Raw genomic sequence first — 20245 nt, forward strand, 5'->3', positions numbered from 1 at the left:
GCGAGCAGAGAGTGAGCATGTTACATTTAGAAGTAACAACTGCATGCGTTATTCTGGGCAAGAGGTTTCAATTTTCAAGTTCAAGTTAATTCGATTTGTAAAGCATATTAAAATAAACTCGGTTGTCCAAGGTGCTATAAAAAGTTTTCCTATGTCAATTGACAAAAGACAATCGCAAGACATGAAAGGCACAAGAAAACAGATAGGCTAGTGTGATCTGAGCGATCTGATTGGATTATGCTCAGTAAACAGCATCTGATGCTCAGATGTGAATGGGAACGGCACGCTATGTATGCTGCTGGATGATACAGACAGGTATTAGTGAACAAGCAGTCACTTCCGGAAGTGCCGATTATGTACCATTTTCCTGAAGCTTACGTTCGGCTCGAATGACGTTCGCTGAACAGTACGGGCGCCGAGGAAGTTTGCCAGTGCTGGCCAGCAATATCTCACGCTTGAGTGAATGAGTGAATTGAATTTGGTCGAAATGCGGCATTCTTACGGCTCGAACATGATTGCATATGTTTGCGTATGTCGGCGTCTGAACACTCGTGTCACGCTAGCAGCGAGCCAGCGCTAGCAGTGCGCTAGCAGCTAGCCGGCGTCTGGCAGCGAGCCGGCGTTAGCAGCGAGCTAATGTCCCGGCAGCGATTGCAACTGGGAACGAACGAGGAGACGAGCGCAAAACGTAAAATATATATGCTTATACAGATCAGGCCTGCAGGCCTGCTGCGTGGCTGCAGCGCTATTAAACTCCATAGGATTGCTTGATTAGCTACCTTACGTCCGCCCTGTACCGATAAAACCTTCTCAGAGATTGTTCTCCATTAGGAATAGTTTATCGAAACGTAAAACAAACTTGCAATGTAAACAAGCGGCTGTGTTTGCGTGTGCTTCTATGAGCAGCGATGTTGCGAGACTTCCGAGAGAATGGAGGTGAGATGGCTGGACTACTTATGGGTTGTTAGAATGATTGCAGTGATTGTTTATCGAAAGCCAGCCGAGTTAATTATCTGCACATGCTCCTCCCGAACCTTGTTAATAAAACATAATTTGGGGAACGGTCAGACGAGCGACACAGTGCGCGAACTGTCTGCGAGCCTGTGGGTGATGGATTCATGTCATGCTATTCCCCATATCACACTCGCTGCTCGCCATACCGGACGGCAGGGCCGAAGCCACTGCTGTCACAAAACGGGAAGCAGACGAGGTGGTGGCTGGGTCCATAAAGAACCAGCAGCCGTGACCGCAACATCTAGATCACCATCTGCCCGCATTGTGAGAATCCAGCAATTTGTAATAACTTTTGTCAACAGATCCGAAGGCTCCGAAGAACAAAAGGTGAATGAATGCAGCACGCCGTCTTTTCTACCAGGATATCTGGGGTCCGACATGTAAATTTCATTCGCCAATTTCATTGGCCATTTCAAAACCAGTCAGAAGATGATAGATTCTCAAGTCAAACCCCATCTGTCGGTGACACAACTTTGAGAGACCGACAGAAGGGAACCATTGCTTTGCCAATAGTACGCAATAACCAAAAACAAGGTTTCTAGACTTACTACAAAATATTTGGTTAATTTTCACAAGGGTTAGGTCAAATTCCTGAATTAATTGGTAATAAAAAATGTATGACTGTGGACATTTCTTTCTTCTAGGTTTAACTGTGACGTGATATGGATGGAGTTTGAGAGAGCTATTTTCAAAAGGTCATCCTGCAGTGTAAGAATGAATGACTACAAAGGAATTTTCCGGGCCACAGCTCAGATTTTACCTTGTGATAAGGTAATGGTTAATTAAAAGCACATGCAATTGTTTATATAAAAAAATAACAACAGTATAGAAACTAGCAACAAATGATGGTTCAAAGGTTAGGTACATAAAAGTAAGGTAAGGGAATACATTTAAATAACAGTAACAAGTAATCTGTAATGTATCACAGTTTGGAAGTAACTTGCACAACACTGGTGATGAGAAGGTCTTTCTAAAATCACAGAAACACCTGGGGGTTCGATACTTAAAGAACTTGAAATTGCAGCATGATCCTAGGTTTAATACAGTGGCTAAATTGTCCAAATATAAGTCATTAACTGCTTCAGACATTCATCAACAGCAAAGTGGTGATGAATGTATGAATTTCATTAAAAAATTATAGATAGTAAAGTTTTAAAACAAACTACAAAACCTGGACTAAAGAGTTGAAATAGTTAATAGATTTAGGGTTAAACATTGTATAACATGATGGAAACAAACATTTTATATCCCCAGTCTGTGAAAGCCAAGTTTAGCATGTCATTAGCATGAATTAACATGTATCTAGCAAGAATTAGCATGATGCCAAAATGCTTGGCTTTCAAACATCACGCATTCACCGGAAGACCCGCTTATATCAGCTTGTTCACACGCTCACATGCCACACCTCGAGTTTCTCACACTGATAAATAAGGAATAGGCCTACTTACGAGGCAAATAATATGTGAAGATGAACTAAATGTGTCCGTTACAACATTACGTTCACCTCAGATCACAGTGCATCAAAGATTTTTTCTGTGTTTTACTCACAGCGCCAAGCATCGCAACCAGTCATATTGAAAAGCATGAAAGTAATGACCAATCAGAAGTTTAGATAAGTCACCAGCGTATATACAACGGGAGTTTCATGCAGTTTGTCTCATCCTTTATAACATGAGATTATAACTGAGGTTATTGACTGTTTTTCGCCTGTTTTCCACTATTTTTCATGCTGCTTAGAGACAATGTGAAGATTTACTAATGCAAAAACTGCAATATAGTCACTCATGATCAGTTTGTCTGCTTAACTTAGAATATGACATGCAAAAACTATTTTAATTTATAATCAATTAAAATACCAAAAGCAAAGTTTTTTAAATCTTGCAGTGTTTTTTATATTTATTATGTGATCATTAGCCTTAAAGGTAGTTTCTGACCTGTATACATGTATTTGTTCTGCAAAACACAAAGGAAGATATTTGGAAGAATGTCAGAAGAATGTCAGAATCAAAACAGATCTTATCGCCCATTTACTGCCAAAGTAGGGTAAATAAATATTATGGGAGTCAATAGGGATAAGATCTGCTTGTCTATCTTATATCCAAATAACCGTTTACTTACCTGGGGTAAGGTGAAAAGTGCCCGATCGCCCATTAACTTGTATGCAAACGGGCCAGTTTTTGGAGGTTACGATCCCTTCGCACGACTATTCGTACGATGGCAATTTAGTAATTTTGGCGAAAAACCTGCGAACCCACTAAATGTCCTTACATCCGCACAATCAGCGTCGCCATGGAAACGCCAGCAATCAGAGCCAGACACCTGCCGACCAAACTTCAACCATGAGCATAAAGGAAACTCACAAACACAAAGGGATTGGACAAGAAAGCACCTCATTTTGGACTCACATTCACGTTTGTTGCACTGTCTGTAAATAAATCATCTGGGTCTTACTGTGAATCTTGAAACTTCTTTCAGGGTCGGAAATGCCTGCTCTGTTTCGGGGTTCCACTTCACCTTGTCTGGCCGCCCCTTCGTGGTCAGGTCGGTCAGGGGACTGGCTATGGATGAAAAGTTGGGGGTAAAGCACCGATAGTACCCCGCTAAGCCCAGGAAGGCACGTACCTGGGATTTGTTGTGGGGTCGGGGGGCGTTCTGCACGGCTTCCACCTTCTTCACTTGGGGCTGGATCAACCCTCCTCCGACCCTATACCCCAGGTACTGGGCTTTTGCGAGTCCGAGATGGCACTTCTTGGGATTCGCCGTTAAGCCGGCCTTCCTGAGGTCCATCAGCACTCTCCACAACCTGTCCAGATGGGTGTCCCAGGTCCCCAAGTGGATAACGGGATCATCAATATATGCTGCGGCATAGGCTTGATGGGGCCGTAGTAGGATGTCCATCATTCGCTGGAACATGGCAGGTGCCCCGTGCAGTCCGAACGGTAGCACTGTGCACTGCCAGTGTCCGGAGGGGGTGCTGAAGGCTGTCTTCTCTCGGGCATCCGGAGCGAGGTGCACCTGCCAATATCCCTTAGGGGCACCTGCCAATACCCTTTTCATTAGCAAAGGTCTAAACATTTCATCCACTATTATAAGAGATGTGGCACTGTCTGATCATTTCTGTATTTTCTTTGATACATCAATCAGTCCTGCCACTGAAAATAGACCCGTCTCTATAAAAAAAGAGATTCATAAATGAGAACACCAGTGAGCTATTCATGAATGCTATGTATTTGTCACCGAGTATATCTGCAGACTCTATGGATGTTCTCCTCAATAGCTTTAATGCAAAAGTAAAAAATGCTATCGATGCCATTGCTCCAGTAAAGGTCAAGGCGATAACTGGCAGGCGTAAAGCACCCTGGAGAAACACACCAGCAGTACAAAGCATGAAAAGAACATGCAGAAATGCTGAGCGTATGTGGCAAAAAATCTAACTTAAAGTTCATTATAACATCTATAATATATAGACTATATATATATAGTCTGCAGAAAGTTCCGAGGGAAATGCTGTCTGATGACAAATGCAATGAGTTTGCAACTTTTTTCCTTCAAAAGATCTCTGAAAGAATGTAAACTTCTTATGTCCCCTTGTCTAACAATATTCTACGGTTGAAGAGTCTAGTCGACGGAACACACAGAGATTCTGGATCCAGGAGACAAAGTTTTGGACACAGACACAAATGCTTGTTCAATCAGAGTCCAAAGTTTATTATTTTAGGACTAATACTTATAAGTTTGCATCAGGAGGCGTCATATAAAACCACCAAAACAGTGGAAAATCACCAGACTTTCTGTTTAGTCTTTCCTCCTGAACAATCAGATATGATTACATATTTAATATTACAATAACAAAACAATCGTCCATAGGCATCATTAGGAACCTTGATATGGTGAACAACAGATGCTTATATCAACATAAGACAGCATAAGATCCGATACAACTTTCAACGAGGTTAAACAACAACAAAGTAAGGAGCAAATAATATGAATAGAAGTGAATAATATGAATACATATGATGAATATTGGAATAAACACAGATGCAGGATTTGTGGAGGACAGGACGAAATCCAGATTCTCACAATCAGTAATATCAGATTGAAAATCAGCAAAGCTCCATGCGGCAGTCAGGTCAGTCGGACTTCAGTACATCAGAAATGAGTAACTTTGTCTGAATTTCAGACAATTGATCTCAAAACCCTGGAGGAAACGGTACAGCATTTTAAGGCGTCAACTTGCAGCCTTGACACACTTCCCACATCCTTTTTCAAAAGAGTGTTTAACTGTTTGGAAGCGGATCTCCTAAAAATAAGTTAATATCTCACTGCTCTCAGGAACTTTCCCTAAAAAAATGCAGTTGACAAACCTCTTCTAAAAAAGGGCAATCTAGACAAAACCTTACTGGCTAAATACAGACCAATATCTAATCTTCCTTTTATAGGCAAGATCATTGAAAAGGTTGTCTTCAATCAGCTGACCAAATTCTTGAACTCAAATGGCTACCTGGACAATTATCAGTCTGGTTTCCGTCAGCACCATAGCACAGAGACAGTGCTCATAAAGATAATTAATGATATTCGATTGAATTCTGATTCAGTCAAAATATCAGTTCTGGTTTTACTAGATCTCAGTGCTTTCTGGGTTTGTACTTAAATGGTTTGGGTCATACCTTAAATAGAGAGGTTACTATGTGAACATAGGCAACCATAAATCGAGCCACAGGGCTCAATTCTTGCTCCGCTCCTCCTCAATTTGTATATGCTCCCACTTGGCCAAATAATGAAAAAGTACCAAATTGCCTACCACAGCTATGCAGATGACACTCAGATCTACCTAGCCCTCTCACCCAATGACTACAGGCCTATTGACTCTCTTTGTCAATGCATTGATGAAATTAACAGCTGGATGCGTCAAAACTTCCTTCAGTTAAATAAAAACAAAACTGAAGTCATTGTTTTTGGTTACAAGGATGAAACTAACAAGGTAAACACATACATTGACTTAAGAGGTCTAAAGACACAAAGCAAGGTAAAAAATTATTGGGGTTATTTTGGAGTCTGACCTTAGTTTCAGCAGTCCTGTCAAAGCAATAAGCAAATCAGCGTACTACCATCTCAGAAACATAGCCAAAATCAGATGTTTTGTCTCAACCCAAGATTTAGAGAAACTAGTCCATGCTTTCATCACCATCACTCGGGGCATCGGGTATCCGTCGAAGGTGGATACTTCGTTGACCCGACGGAAGTCATTGCAGGAGCGGAGAGTGCCGTCTGGTTTGGGGACCATTATGATGGGACTGGACCATGGGCTGCGGGAGGGCTCCATCACTCCAAGCACTTTTATCCGATTGATCTCCTCCTCTTTAGCCAGTCGACGAGTCTCTGGTTCCGGTAGGGCCACTGTCTCACGATATCCCCAGGGGGGTACGGATCTCATGCTGTGTTATCTGAGTCTGCCCGGGTTTTTCTGAGAATACGTCTCTGAACTGACTGATCAGGGATTGGAGGTCTTTCTTCTGGACGGGGCTCAGCTGTTCCCCCATCTGGACTACCGGTGTTTCGGTCGCGGCGAAAGCCGCCATCTGAGTTGGGGAGGCAATCCACTTCTTCAAGAGGTTGATGTGGTACATCTTTACTTCCCGTCGTCGTCCCGGCTGGCGGAGGCGGTAGTTAACCGGTCCTACCTTTTCCACTACAGTGTATTCTACTCTCAGCCAGTCTTGTCTCTTTGTTCCAAGGTTACCGCAGGATGCAGTTCATGGCCAGACCTGATGGCAGAGCTGAGAATGGAAAGCGGTGACCTGACAAGAGCTAAGAGGATAGAGCTGGATAAAGGACGCGACAACTTTGTTTTTTACCTACAACATTTCAAATGCTATTAGATTGTTAATGATAATCTTAAATCCTTAATTTTTATATTTTTATTAAGCCTTGTTGTGCAAGCACTGTTGAGCTTGTGCAGAGGCAGCAGCTTTTGCCAGAGGGGAACTGGAATCCCCTGGTTGGGCCTGGGTTCCCCTGAGGTTTTTTTTCTCGATGGGAGTTTTGGGTTCCTCACCACCGTTTGCATATTATTTTGCACTATCTGCCTGGCCGGGGGGGCTGCTTTAGAATTCATACTTGTTTTCAATGTGTCTCATGTACAGCTGCTTTGTAACAATGAAAATTGTAAAAAGCGCTATATAAATAAAATTGAGTTGAGTTGTATGGCCCGTTTCATGATGCCAGAAACTTTGATGTGGCGGTGGGGGTCAGGACCAGCACCCGGTCGCCAGGCTGGAACTCCCTAGGTTGGGTAGGCAGTCATACCACCTTTGCTGGGCGCGCTGGGCTTCGACAAGGTGTTCCTTAACCAGGGGCATCACTCTGTCTATCCGTGTTCGCATCTGCTGAATGTGCTCTATGACGCTGCAGTGTGGTGCTGGCTGTTGCTCCCAGGCGTCCCGGGCGACATCCAGGACCCCGCGGGGTTGCCGGCCAAACAGGAGTTTGAAAAGTGTAAAGCTGTAGACGCCTGGGGCACTTCCCGGATTCCAAAGAGCACATAGGGTAACAGAAGGCGCCCATCCTCTGCCACCACTCGGCGGAGCATCCACTTTAATGTCTGGTTAAATCGCTCGACCTAGCCATCCTACTGGGGGTGGTACACCAACATTCTCAGTTGTTTCACCTTGAGGAGGTGGCAGAGGTCCGCCATCAACGGGGACATAAATGGGGTTCCCTGGTCAATCAGCATCCACCACCCCGGACAAGCTGCCACGGTTACCTGTCGGGCTGGCACACGGCGGGTATCTCCGTGGACACGCGTGATCGGGATGGAAGATTTACTCCCGGTACGAGGTCGAACCAGACCGGGTTGGACCGGAGTGTAATCGAGCTGCCGGAATCTAAGTTGGCCGTCCACCCACACATTTCGCCGTGTAGCCCCGGACGGCACAGCCTGGTGCACGGCACAGCCTGGTGCACACTGTAGGTATCGGCTCGTCCATGGGAGTCGATGCTCCGGGTCTGTGCCCCTCGAGGTGCCCTCCGCAGCTTGCCATCCTGGGTTTACCCTTCGGGGGGCCGCTATCGCTCTCTCTCCTGCATCTCGGGTGGCCGACACTTCTGCCAATTCCACGGCCTCTATGAGATCCCGGATGGTGGTGGGACCCCGCATCCTGACTGCTTTATCCCACCTCTCATGCGTAGCTATGACCTCAAAAGTATAGAGGTAGCCTTCGATATCATCTTGGACCGTGAGCTTGGTCAGCAAATAGTGTGCGCTGATTCTCCCATCCGGCATAGGGGCCCGGGCTGCGGCTGCCTCTCGTAGTAGTCCCAACGTCTGGTCTGTGCTTTCTTGCCGTTGGGCCAGCTGCTCCAAGAAGCGTTGTTGCCGCACCACCACTTTGGCCAACCGTCGAACAACCTCCTCCATGGATTCAACGATGAGAGAGAGCAGATAGGGCTCCTGCAAAGTATAATAGGATAGTTTATCGACTCCGTACGTGTCGCAGCTTCGTCACTATGCATGCATTCTCCACCAGTTGTGACGGGCGAAGCAACGACAGGGTATTTGAGGCCGGTGAGTGAGTGTTAATAAGCATCAGCTGTACGCGCACCGGTCTCGTATCACAGAGGAGATTGGGAGCATAAAAGAACGAGTGACCGGACCCTCGATGAGAGAGAACCAGGCCTGAGTTTTAGTTTTGGTTTATTTTTATTTATTGTGTTTTTCGCCGGCAGTCGTACGTGAGGGGGTGCCGGCTGTCCTTTACTTTGTTATTATTTGAATAAATGTTTCCCGGTTCCCGTCTCCTTACTTCCTTTTAATTAAACCTTGTTACATTGGTGCCGAAACCCGGGAGGAAGGAGAGACATGCTGTTTGAGAGTCCTTGCCGGCGAGTGGCCTCGCGGTACCTATGATATTTGATCACCTGTTAGTATAATTAGTATCATGATGTTCCGAATTTTGGAAGAGGCGTTAGATTTCCGTCACAGATTTCCCGTTATTCGACCATTCACTATGCACAGGTTAACAGGCCAATCACTGAAAACGCCCTTCTTACTGAGATTACATCTGTTATTGACACCAGGCCCAGCGAACGCCAGGTTCTGGAATGCACCTATCTATGATGACATTGATATGTTGAACACCGCCTCCATAGAAAAATATCAACGCCTACTTCTCTAGACCCACCCACTGGTTTGCGAATGACAATTCAGAAGTGGCGCGGAACTAGATAGAGCGAGCAAGCAATAAACAAACATGCCGTTAAAGATAGCTAAACATTGTGGCACCCCTGGTTGCGGAAGAATACAGTGGCTGCATAATCTTCCTTCGGATTCCGACAATAGTAATGCCGGGTTATAGTTTAGTTTGAAAGAAATTCCTGCTCTTGTGGGAAAAACATGAAGCGTTCATTCATTTATCAGAGGATTCCTTCGTAAACAAGGCAGAGATCGATACTGGATTTGTGGAATGACTCAAATTTAAAAGCAGTGCTGTGTCGTGAATATTGGATCAGATAGAAATGGTGCAGCAATCTTATGTGAGTAAAACATTTTTGTACTATGCGTCACTATTGCTTTGTTAGAGATTGCTTGATGTGCCCTGAACATTATCGCATGAGATTAGTATTACCTGGGGACCTCTAGTCATTTGTAATATTACCAGAGGTTGTCTGCGATCTTAAGCCCGTGCTGGTGGGCTCATATATAATTTTTCAAGGTTTTATCGGCCGTTTGCGAGTAATGGAGGCTGTTTCGAAGTGTTTTGATATTATTTCGGGTGCTGGGTGATATCCATAAGTTACCACGAGACTCCTGTTTGTTTATTTATGAAAGAAACTCTTGTAACATTTGAGATCTGCGATTGCGGTGATATTTTTTTCCGGTTTGCGATCACGGGTCTCAAATGCAGACAGGTAGGGTCATATATCATAAAATGCAATAAAACCATAGGCTATACAAACGACACGCAAAGCCTTGCATAGCATTCAGGAAATAAGTCAGTAAATTTGTGTAAATTCATCCCGTGAAATTGGTTCACATGAAATATTAATGTGGGGAGGTCATTTATAAATCACAGGAGCTCTCCAGATAATATTGTTGCCGTGCGAAAACAGTAAACGGTGCTAATGTGTTACCTAACGTTAAGTCTCTCTAAACATATTCACTGAAGGCTCAAATTGCTATTCATTCAAAGCAGTGGCTATTTACTTATAAAGTCTTCAATGCGGCACGCCCATTATAACCGTGCTTTTGCAGAGATGGCCTCAAAACCTGTATAGAAAATAGTCTATTGTTTATTGATTTTGGTGTTTTTTTATTTAAAAACCAATCGAATGAACTGCTGAGTATTATAAAGAGGAGTCCGTTCTCATTTCTTAGTATTTCAAGCATTCTAGACCGACATCAGCCTGCATGTTGGTACCCTGAATCTTAGTCTAAAGGAAAACATGATTGGCTGAAGCTAGAACGTTCCCTATTGGTCAACGAAGGCAGAAGTTACCTGATTCAAGTCAAGTTTATTTATATTTATAGCGCTTCTTACAATTTTTATTTTAAAGACGCATCTTTTTATCTTGCATACACTATACTTCCATAATATAAATCCTCAGAGGATTTAGGCTGCATTATTTAGATCAACCGGAACCAGGAACATATCCAACAACAAAATGATGTAATTGTTGCATCAAAGAGTGCAGAACAGTATTCAATTCAATTCAATTCAAGTTTATTTATATAGCGCTTTTCACAATGTGTATTGTTTCAAAGCAGCTTTACAGGGGCAAACAGGAAAAACAGAAAAGTTAAAACACAGCACAGTGCATGGTATTTATACAACGAGTAAGTTCATTCTAATAAATAACATCTAATTTCTAAATAAATAAATAAATAAATGAATGAATGCAGTCTCCCGGTGAGCAGGCCAACACTGCCCTGCTGTGGCGAGGAACCCAAACTCCAATGATTGATTAATGGAGAAAAAAACCTCGGGAGAAACCAGGCTCAACCGGGAGGGCCAGATCCCCTCTGATGTGTCATAGCTGCACTCAGACTGGTGACATGTGATTTTAGTTTAGCATTTAATACCAAATATTGTAACTTCAGCATTAATAAGACAAATAGTCCGTCTTTGCTCTTGGTTGGGGATGTAGTGGTCTGAGCTGGGATGGTCCGATGGTCATATTTCTCTTGGCAGCTGGTGGAATTGCCTTAGATGGAGCTGGGATGGTCAGTCAGCTGTATCTGGTGTAATCTCAAATTGGGGATGGGCATCTGTCGGTCGTCTGGACATGGTGGAACTTCTTCCTACCTCGGGATGGGCATGGGGATGGGCATCTGTCGGTCGTCTGGACATGGTGGAACTTCTTCCTACCTCGGGATGGGCATCCCGAGGCAGAGGCGGAAAGAGAATAAAGAGTACTCTACTCTCAGCCAGTCTTGTCTCTTTGTTCCAAGGTTACCGCAGGATGCAGTTCATGCCCAGACCTGATGGCAGTGCTGAGAATGGGAAGCGGTGATCTGACATGATAGAGCTGGATAAAGGACGCGGCAACTACAACACTTCAAATGCTATTAGATTGTTAATGATAATCTTAAATCTATAATTTACCTTATTCGTAAATGTATTTATTTTTTATTTTGCCTTGTTGTGCAAGCAGTGTTGAGCTTGTGCAGAGGCAGCAGCTTTTGCCAGAGGGGAACTGGAATCCCCTGGTTGGGCCTGGGTTCTCCTTAGGGTTTTTTTCTCGATTGGAGTTTTGGGTTCCTCGCCACCATTTGCATATTGTTTTGCACTATTTGCCTGGCTGCTTTAGAATTTAAAAGTCAGACATAATTAATATTGCATATAAGAATTTATAGTCTGTTTAATATTTGACCTGTGGTTCTCTCTCCTATGTGTGCTTTCACTGTGCGTGTGTGCGTCTATGTCAATGTGTGTAAGTATGTATGCATATTGTGTGTGTGTGGAGCATTTGTATGTCTGTCTTTTGTTGTTTTTCTTGTATTCAATGTGACTCAAGTTCAGCTGCTTTGTAACAATGCAAATTGTTACAGAAACACAGTTAAACCCATTCACACACACAAATGGACGTGCAGACACCAACACAGGTCAAATATTAAGCAGACTATACACTCCTATATGCAATATTAATTTTAAGTTAAACTTTTAAATTCTCATTCTAAAGCAGCCCCATCTGCCAGCCAAACAGTGCAAAACATTATGCAACGGTGGCGAGGAACCCACAACTCCAATGGAGAAAAAAGGTCCAACTAGGGGATTCCAGATCCCCCCTGGCAAAAGCTGCAGCCCCTTCACAAGATTGACAGTGCTTGAACAACAAGGCTAAATAAAAATAAAGGGGCAAAATAAACAAGGTCCAAGAAATATAAATAATAAGTCCAAAACACGAATGGGTAAAGTCCAACAGGAACACAGTGTTTCTCTGGAGACACCAATGGGGATGCAACAATGGAGTATACATACAATGACCCGACAAGGAAAAAATGGCACTAAAACAATATATATGGAAACTGTTACTATGGATGATTGAACAGGGATTGTGACGGGCAGTTAACAAGACTAAAATACTAATGGGAACCGGCTGGACGGGAGTGGCCGGAGGCGGGGTTAAAATATGCAACACTGGAGAGAGAGAGCGTGTCATTACAAAGCCAAGTTGTGCCACTGTGAGCAATAATCTGTCAGCCACTGGCTTGCAGACTGTTCGCACCTCGTCTCGCTCGTCTGACCGTTGCCCAAGAGACGCTCCCATCGTCTTGTTCCTCAACCACGTATTCGGAAAAGCTGCGTGATGATGAAGAGATGTCCCTTGAAGCATCGGAGGGTGACTTACTGGCATCTGACTCTGACGATTCCTCGGAGCTCCATCCCTCAGGGGGTCGAACCCAGGAAGAAGCGGACGTCTTAATGTCAGCCATGCTTTCCCGGGCCGCTGTGAGCATTTTCCCAGAAGTGCATGAGAAACTCAGTAAGAAAACGCCTGAAAACCCCCCCTTTTCGGCACTTGCACGTCAAACTAGGTTCTTCGCTCTTTCTTCCCTCGATGGTGGGGCAGCTAGAGGATAATTCGATGTCCCCCAGGTGGTGTTTGCCGTCGCGGTGCACTTGTTTCTGCATCAAGCACTGCTAAGTCAGAGATGGTGGGGTGAACTGAAGGATTAAAGCTGGATGTAGTGGTCATTTCAGAGCATCTGAGAAATCCGAAAAAGGTCAGAGTGAACATGGCCTCGAGCGTGCAGACAGTGTGCATGAAGAGGTAGCCTATGCGGATGGTGGAAATGCATTTGGTCAATAGATCCAAAGTTATAGGTTGTCTTGTCTCCGGGCGGGCGGACTGAGCTCTTTGGATTCCTTTGATGAGAATGAGGCTTGAAAACTGGCTATAGCTGGGCAGGTTGAGTTGAAAATTAGTTTGTGGAAAAATTGGATTCCGCTTAGGTACCCTTTAATTGAGCTGGCTTGAAGGTTTTTATTGATATTCAGGAAGGATATGAATGAGGTGATGGTAAGCAGAGAGAACTCGGAAAAGACATGTTGTATGTTCAGTGAAATAATTTAAAATTCCTCCACGCGGTTAGGCAAGACTGATGGGTCCTGGGGGAGACAGCTTGGATGATCGAATTGAGTGAAGAGTCTAGGAAAGTTCTTAGTGGGTGATTTACGGTTATATCAATTCTGAATAAGGAGGTACTGGTGTTGGTAGGGGGTCCGCATCTGATGCCAGCCGCCTGAATTTCTGCCAGTATCTTTGACCTGATGCTTACTGAGACGTGATGCGGCTCCAGGGCCGGGGCGTAGGGCTGGACTGGCATCACTGCTGCCGATGACGGTGAGATGGAGGGACGTGCCTTAGGGAGAGACATGAGGGAGGGAAAAGCAGCCGCTGGGGCTGCTTGTGTTGTGTTTTTTTTTCTTTCTTTAATTCTGAAGAACGACTCTTGAGTCAAGGTTTTGAAACCAAAAGTAAGTTAGACTTTATTGTCACAAAGCTGAAACAAAGCCGAGTTGGATTGCAATGCAACTGACATCTCTTCTTCCAGCCCATCTTAAATACTCGTCTTCTCAGGCACATGCCACTACTATTAATTACCATAGGAAGTATGAAGAGGGGGTCTATTCTCTTACAGTCCAATTTGGTCAAAAACACATGGAACAGGAGGCCTATTCTTTGAATTCTGATTTGATTTTCAACATGTGATTATAATCTTGTGAGCCTCTCCCATCCTCCATGCAGGCTTATAAAACTACATTGCATAGAATAATGCAAATACATAATGGTAGAATACGTTTGTACATGTAAGGGATATATAAGGGGCATATGACAATCAGGCATATTGTCAGAGTAATTATCTTCATTTTTTGTAAATTTTTCCTTGTAAATGTAAATATAAATTCCCTTCTTGGTTCATTCCATTTCCTCCTGAATACCCTTAGATAGACTTGATCCCTTGGGGCAATTGGATTGTTGATCTCTGTTTCCTCACACGATTCCTTTCTCTTTCCCTGCACACACATAGCTTTATGGATAGCAGTTTGTCTTTTCATATACAATCTCAATACCATTTGCAATTGTTCTAACGGGGGTCTACATGTAAGCATTTCATGCGGTGTTAAATGCGTGATTCTGTTAGTTTGCATGCGGTAACTCAGTGCAAGGGGTAGAGCATCAACCCAATTAAGTTTAGTACTTGCACAGATCTTGTTGAGCATGGACTTGAGAAGACCATTAACTTTTTCCACCTGACCTTGACTTAGAAGATAAAAAATGCAGCCCAATCTTTGCTTTATTCGTACAAGTATGGAGACCAATACTCAACTCAACTCAACTTTATTTATATAGCGCTTTTTACAATTTTCATTGTTACAAAGCAGCTGTACATGAGACACATTTAATACAAGTATGAATTCTAAAGCAGCCCCCCCGGCCAGGCAGATAGTGCAAAACAATATGCAAACGGTGGTGAGGAACCCAAAACTCCCATCGAGAAAAAAAACCTCAGGGGAACCCAGGCCCAACCAGGGGATTCCAGTTCCCCTCTGGCAAAAGCTGCTGCCTCTGCACAAGCTCATCAGTGCTTGCACAACAAGGCTTAATAAAAATATAAAAATTAAAGATTATCATTAACAATCTAATAGCATTTGAAATGTTGTAGAAAAAAACAAAGTTGTCGCGTCCTTTATCCAGCTCTATCCTCTCAGCACTTGTCAGGTCACCGCTTCCCATTCTCAGCTCTGCCATCAGGTCTGGGCATGAACTGCATCCTGCGGTAACCTTGGAACAAAGAGACAAGACTGGCTGAGAGTAGAGTACTGTTCTGCACTCTTTGATGCAACAAGTACATCATTTGTTGTTGGATGTGTTCCTGGTTCCGGTTGATCTAAATAATGCAGCCTAAATCCTCTGAGGATTAATATTATGGAGGTGTAGTGTATGCAAGATTAAAAAGATGAGTCTTTAGTCTAGATTTAAACTGACAGAGTGTGTCTGCCTCCCGGACCGTGCAGGGAAGAATATTCCAAAGTTTAGGCGCTAGATAAGAAAAGGATCTACCACCTGCACTTGATTTTGAAATTCTAGGTATTACCAACTGACAGGACCCCTTAGAGCGTAATGTACGTGGTGGTCTGTAATACAATAGAAGTTCATTCAAATACTGCGGCGCTAGACCATGTAGGGCTTTATAGGTAATAAGCAAGATCTTAAAGTTAATGCGATGCTTTATAGGTAACCAGTGCAAGGTTGACAGAACCGGGGTTATATGCTCATACTTTTTTGTACGTGTAAGAACTCGAGCTGCCGCGTTTTGAACCAGTTGCAGTTTTTGTAATAGGCCCGCAGGGCAACCACCTAGAAGTGCATTACAGTAATCTAGTCTTGATGTCATGAATGCATGAATTAATTTCTCTGCATCTGACAGTGACAGCATATGACGTAATTTAGATATATTCTTAAGATGGAAAAATGCAATTTTACAGGTGTTTGCGACATGGCTTTCAAATGAGAGAGTACTGTCAAATACAACGCCAAGATTCTTAGCTGATGACGAGGATTTTATGGAGCAACCGTCAATCGTTAAGCAGTATTCTTGGTTGTTACGCATAGCAGTTTTCGGTCCAGTAAGTAACACTTCTGTTTTGTCCGAGTTTAGTAGTAACAAATTGTTACTCATCCACATTTTTAAGTCAACTATGCAATCCTTTATTCGATGAAACTGCTGGGTTTCATGAGGCATCGAGGAAATATAAAGTTGAGTATCATCAGCATAACAGTGAAAGCTAATTCCGTGTCGCTTTATTATATCTCCTAGAGGTAGCATGTATAATGCGAAGAGCAGGGGTCCCAAGACTGAGCCCTGTGGTACACCGTACTGGACTTGTGATTTGCGGGACACCTCATTGTTTATTGCTACAAATTGAAAACGGTCGGATAAATAAGACTTAAACCATTTCAATGCTATTCCGTTAATGCCGACGTAATTTTCGAGTCTATGTAGAAGTATGCTGTGGTCAATGGTGTCAAATGCAGCACTGAGGTCTAGCAGCACCAATAACGAAATACAGCCACGGTCAGACGCTAAAAGCAGATCATTTGTAACTCTGATCAAAGCAGTCTCTGTACTGTGACATGCTCGAAATCCAGACTGGAATTCATCATTAATGTCATTCCTTTGGAGGAAGGAGCAACTACTAGGAGTTGAAACTACTTTTTCCAGAACTTTAGATATAAAAGGTAAATTCGATATAGGCCTGTAATTCCCTAGTTCTTTGGGGTCGAGTTTGGTTTTTTTTAAAAGAGGCCTTATAACAGCCACCTTAAATGCTTTAGGCACATGTCCTAATATCAGAGATGAGTTAATAATACTAAGAAGAGGATCTATAATTTCGGGGAGCATTTCTTTCAGTAGTTTTGTAGGTATAGGGTCTAGCATGCATGTTGATGATTTAGATGATTTAATGATTTTAGACAGTTCATCGTGATCTACTGTAGAAAATAATTGCAATTTCTCCTTAGGGGTGCTGTAGTTAGTTTGTTCAGCGGATTTCACTACAGGTTGCATTGTTATAATTTTTTCTCTTATATCTTGGATTTTACTTGTGAAGTAGTTCATAAATTCATCACTGTTATGCTGATAATCAGAATCTGACGTCGATGACGACTTATTTTTTGTTAATTTAGCCACGGTGTTAAATAAGAACCTAGGGTTGTGATGGTTTTCCTCTATTAGTGTTGAAAAGTAGGCGGATCTAGACGTTTTTATTGCATTCCTGTAATTTCGAGTACTATCCTTCCATGCTATACGAAATACCTCTAAATTCGTTTTCTTAAAGTTGCGCTCCATTTTACGGGATGCTTTTTTTAGAGTCTGAGTGTGTTCATTATACCACGGTGTTGGGCTGCTATTTTTAATTTTCTTTAAACGCAGAGGAGCAACTGTGTCTAATATTTCCGAGAAAGTAGAGTTAAAATGTTCAATAGTAGTGTCAAAATCGTCAACGTTATTACTCATGCTGGATATTTTAGACAATTCAGGCAGATTATCGAGAAACGCATCTTTGGTAGTTGAAGTAATCGTTCTACCATATTTGTAACAAGGAGTTTGATTTGCAGCCGTAGGCCATTGAAGCAAACATAATATCAGATAATGATCCGAAATATCTTCACTCTGCTGAACGATTTTAACATCGTCCACATTTATACCATAAGAAAGTATTAAATCTAAAGTATGATTACGAAGGTGAGTGGGTCCTGACACATGTTGACTAACGCCCATGGAGTTAAGAGTGTCTTTGAAAGCCAGTCCCAAGGCATCTGTATCATTGTCTACATGGATATTAAAGTCACCGACGACAAGGACTCTATCTGCGGCCAGTACTAGTTCTGATAAGAACCCACCAAAATCTTTAATAAAATCTGTGTGGTGCCCTGGAGGCCTATATACAATAGCTAGAATAAATTTTAAAAATGTTTTGTCCTTAGTATTAGGTGTCGATACGTGAAGTACCATGACTTCGAAAGAACTGTACTTAAAATTAGACTTCTGAGAGGTAATAAAAGAATTCTTGTAAAGTGCAGCGACACCTCCCCCTCTACCTTTTAGACGAGGCTCGTGTTTATAGTAATAATCATGGGGAACGGATTCATTTAGAGTAATAAAATCATCTGGCTTTAGCCATGTTTCTGTCAAACAAAGCATGTCTATTTTATGATCGATTATCAAATCGTTAACAAAAAGTGCTTTATTTGAGAGAGATCTAATATTAAGCAATCCGAGTCGTAACAGCTGATTATCTGTATTTTGTTCATGTTTGATTTGTTTAACGTTTATTAAATTACTTTCAAGAGGTTTACGCAATATCTTATGTTTGCTAATCCGGGGGACAGACACAGTCTCTATTTCATGTTGTTTGTAAGAAGGGATTATTACATGTTGTATATTTTGTGTATTCTGTAACGCGAGACGGCAAGCAGACAGTTGGTTAAGCCATTCTGTCTCCTTCCTGACCTGGGCCCTAGGTAGTCAGACTTTAGCATTATTAAGACTGTGTGCCAAATTTCTAGAGAGGAGGGAAACCCCATCCCAGGAGGGATGGAGACCATCTCGTTTCAACAGGTCAGGTCTGCCCTCAAAACTCTTCCAGTTATTTATAAAATCTATATTATTCTGCAGGCACCACTCAGACAACCAGCCATTTAGTGATGATAATCTGCTATAAATCTCATCACCACGGTAAGCAGTAAGGGGGCCAGAGAATATTACAGTGTCTGACATCGTTTTTGCGAGCTCACACACCTCTTTAATATTATCTTTAGTGATCTCCGATTGACGGAGTCTAACATCATTTGTGCCGACATGAATAACAATCTTACTGTATTTACGATTAGCCTTAGCCAGCACATTTAAGTTTGACTTGATGTCAGGCGCTCTGGCTCCCGGTAAACATTTGACTATTGTGGCTGGTGTCTCTATGTTAACGTTCCGGACAATAGAATCACCGATCACTAGGGCACTTTCAGCAGGTTTCTCAGTCGGTGCGTCACTGAGCGGGGCAAACCTGTTCGAGACTTTAATCGGAACGGTTGAGTGATGTTTTGTCCTGCGACTATGCCGTCTCACCGTCACAAAGTTTCCCAGCTGCAGGGGATTTTCAACCGGAACCGAGCTGTGTGCGCTAACATTGCTCGCATCCGAAGTGTTTTCTACGGTTCTTACACTCTTACTATCCTCAAATAAAGATTGGATGCGAGACTCTAATTCTAAAATCTTCTCCGTCAGCCTAACTACTTCCCTGCATTTATCACATGTAAAACCCTCGCCGCTGACAGAGAAGGCTAAACTAAACATATGACATGAGGTGCAAGTAACAACAATAGGAATAGAAGCCATAACTCACCGGGTATGAAGTGCAATCCTAACTTACCAAGGTTGCTTGATGAGTCTTAGTATATACACTTAAAAAGAGAAACAGTTAGCACACAAGACAAATAGGGGGAGATGATATTCCACAATGTAAACAGAAGGCAAGCTACCACGCTAATATGCTAGCGGCGTTACGTTTCAATGAATATAGGTTTAAAATATAAAGTTATAAATAATTCGGCAACGACAGTGATATGTAACGATAGTAAAATACACTAATAATAAGACCAAGAACAAATGTGAGGTGAAGCAAGTGTCAGAGGATACAAACTAGCCGCCGGCAGCGATGCAATCAGGAACCGGAAACCGCAACCCAAGCCAACCCAATACCCTTGTTGTTTAATCTTTCTTACTACTTTCTCTTTGCACAATGGTCAAATTCATGTGCATCTATGATTACGCTGTTTAATAGTGAGATTGGTGTAACAATATGTCCTTCATGTGAACGCCAAATGTTTTTGGAATCTTTTGTCGCTCCTCTTTGGCCTGCCTATTGTTGAATTCTGATAATGTCATCTAAACTTCGGTTTGGTGCTATATTAACTTCAGGTGGTAATATGGCTACCTGACACCCTGAGGCTTTTAAAGCTTCTGAATCTGCTTTGTTGTAACCTTTAATGACAAAGTCTTTTTTGTGAGCTTGACATTTGATGATAGCTAATCGTTTTGATACCATCATAGGATGTATTAGTTGTGCTATTTGTTCAGCATGCTGAATGGGAGTTCGATCACCCTTTTTAAATCCTCTTTGTTTCCATACTGCTCCAAATAGATGGCAAATACCATGAGAATAAGCTG

General features: G+C 42.7%; 1 protein-coding gene and 1 long non-coding RNA gene across 2 annotated transcripts in view; one reads left to right on the plus strand and one right to left on the minus strand.

Moving 5' to 3' along the window:
* Positions 1–20245, plus strand: part of LOC130412881 (ADP-ribosyl cyclase/cyclic ADP-ribose hydrolase 1) — a 117995-nt gene that overhangs the window by 42121 nt on the left and 55629 nt on the right. The window contains exon 2 of the mRNA XM_056737678.1: positions 1659–1785. Within this exon, the coding sequence (XP_056593656.1) occupies positions 1659–1785 (127 nt within the window). The remainder of the gene's footprint in view (positions 1–1658; positions 1786–20245) is intronic.
* LOC130413150 (uncharacterized) lies at positions 10717–11421 on the minus strand. The gene is made up of 2 exons (XR_008905457.1): positions 11316–11421; positions 10717–11214 (listed from the first exon to the last, which is right to left on the minus strand). It is a non-coding gene; the product is annotated as an uncharacterized LOC130413150 (long non-coding RNA).

Source organism: Triplophysa dalaica, chromosome 23 (genome assembly GCF_015846415.1).
Source record: "Triplophysa dalaica isolate WHDGS20190420 chromosome 23, ASM1584641v1, whole genome shotgun sequence".
Lineage (NCBI taxonomy): Eukaryota > Metazoa > Chordata > Actinopteri > Cypriniformes > Nemacheilidae > Triplophysa > Triplophysa dalaica.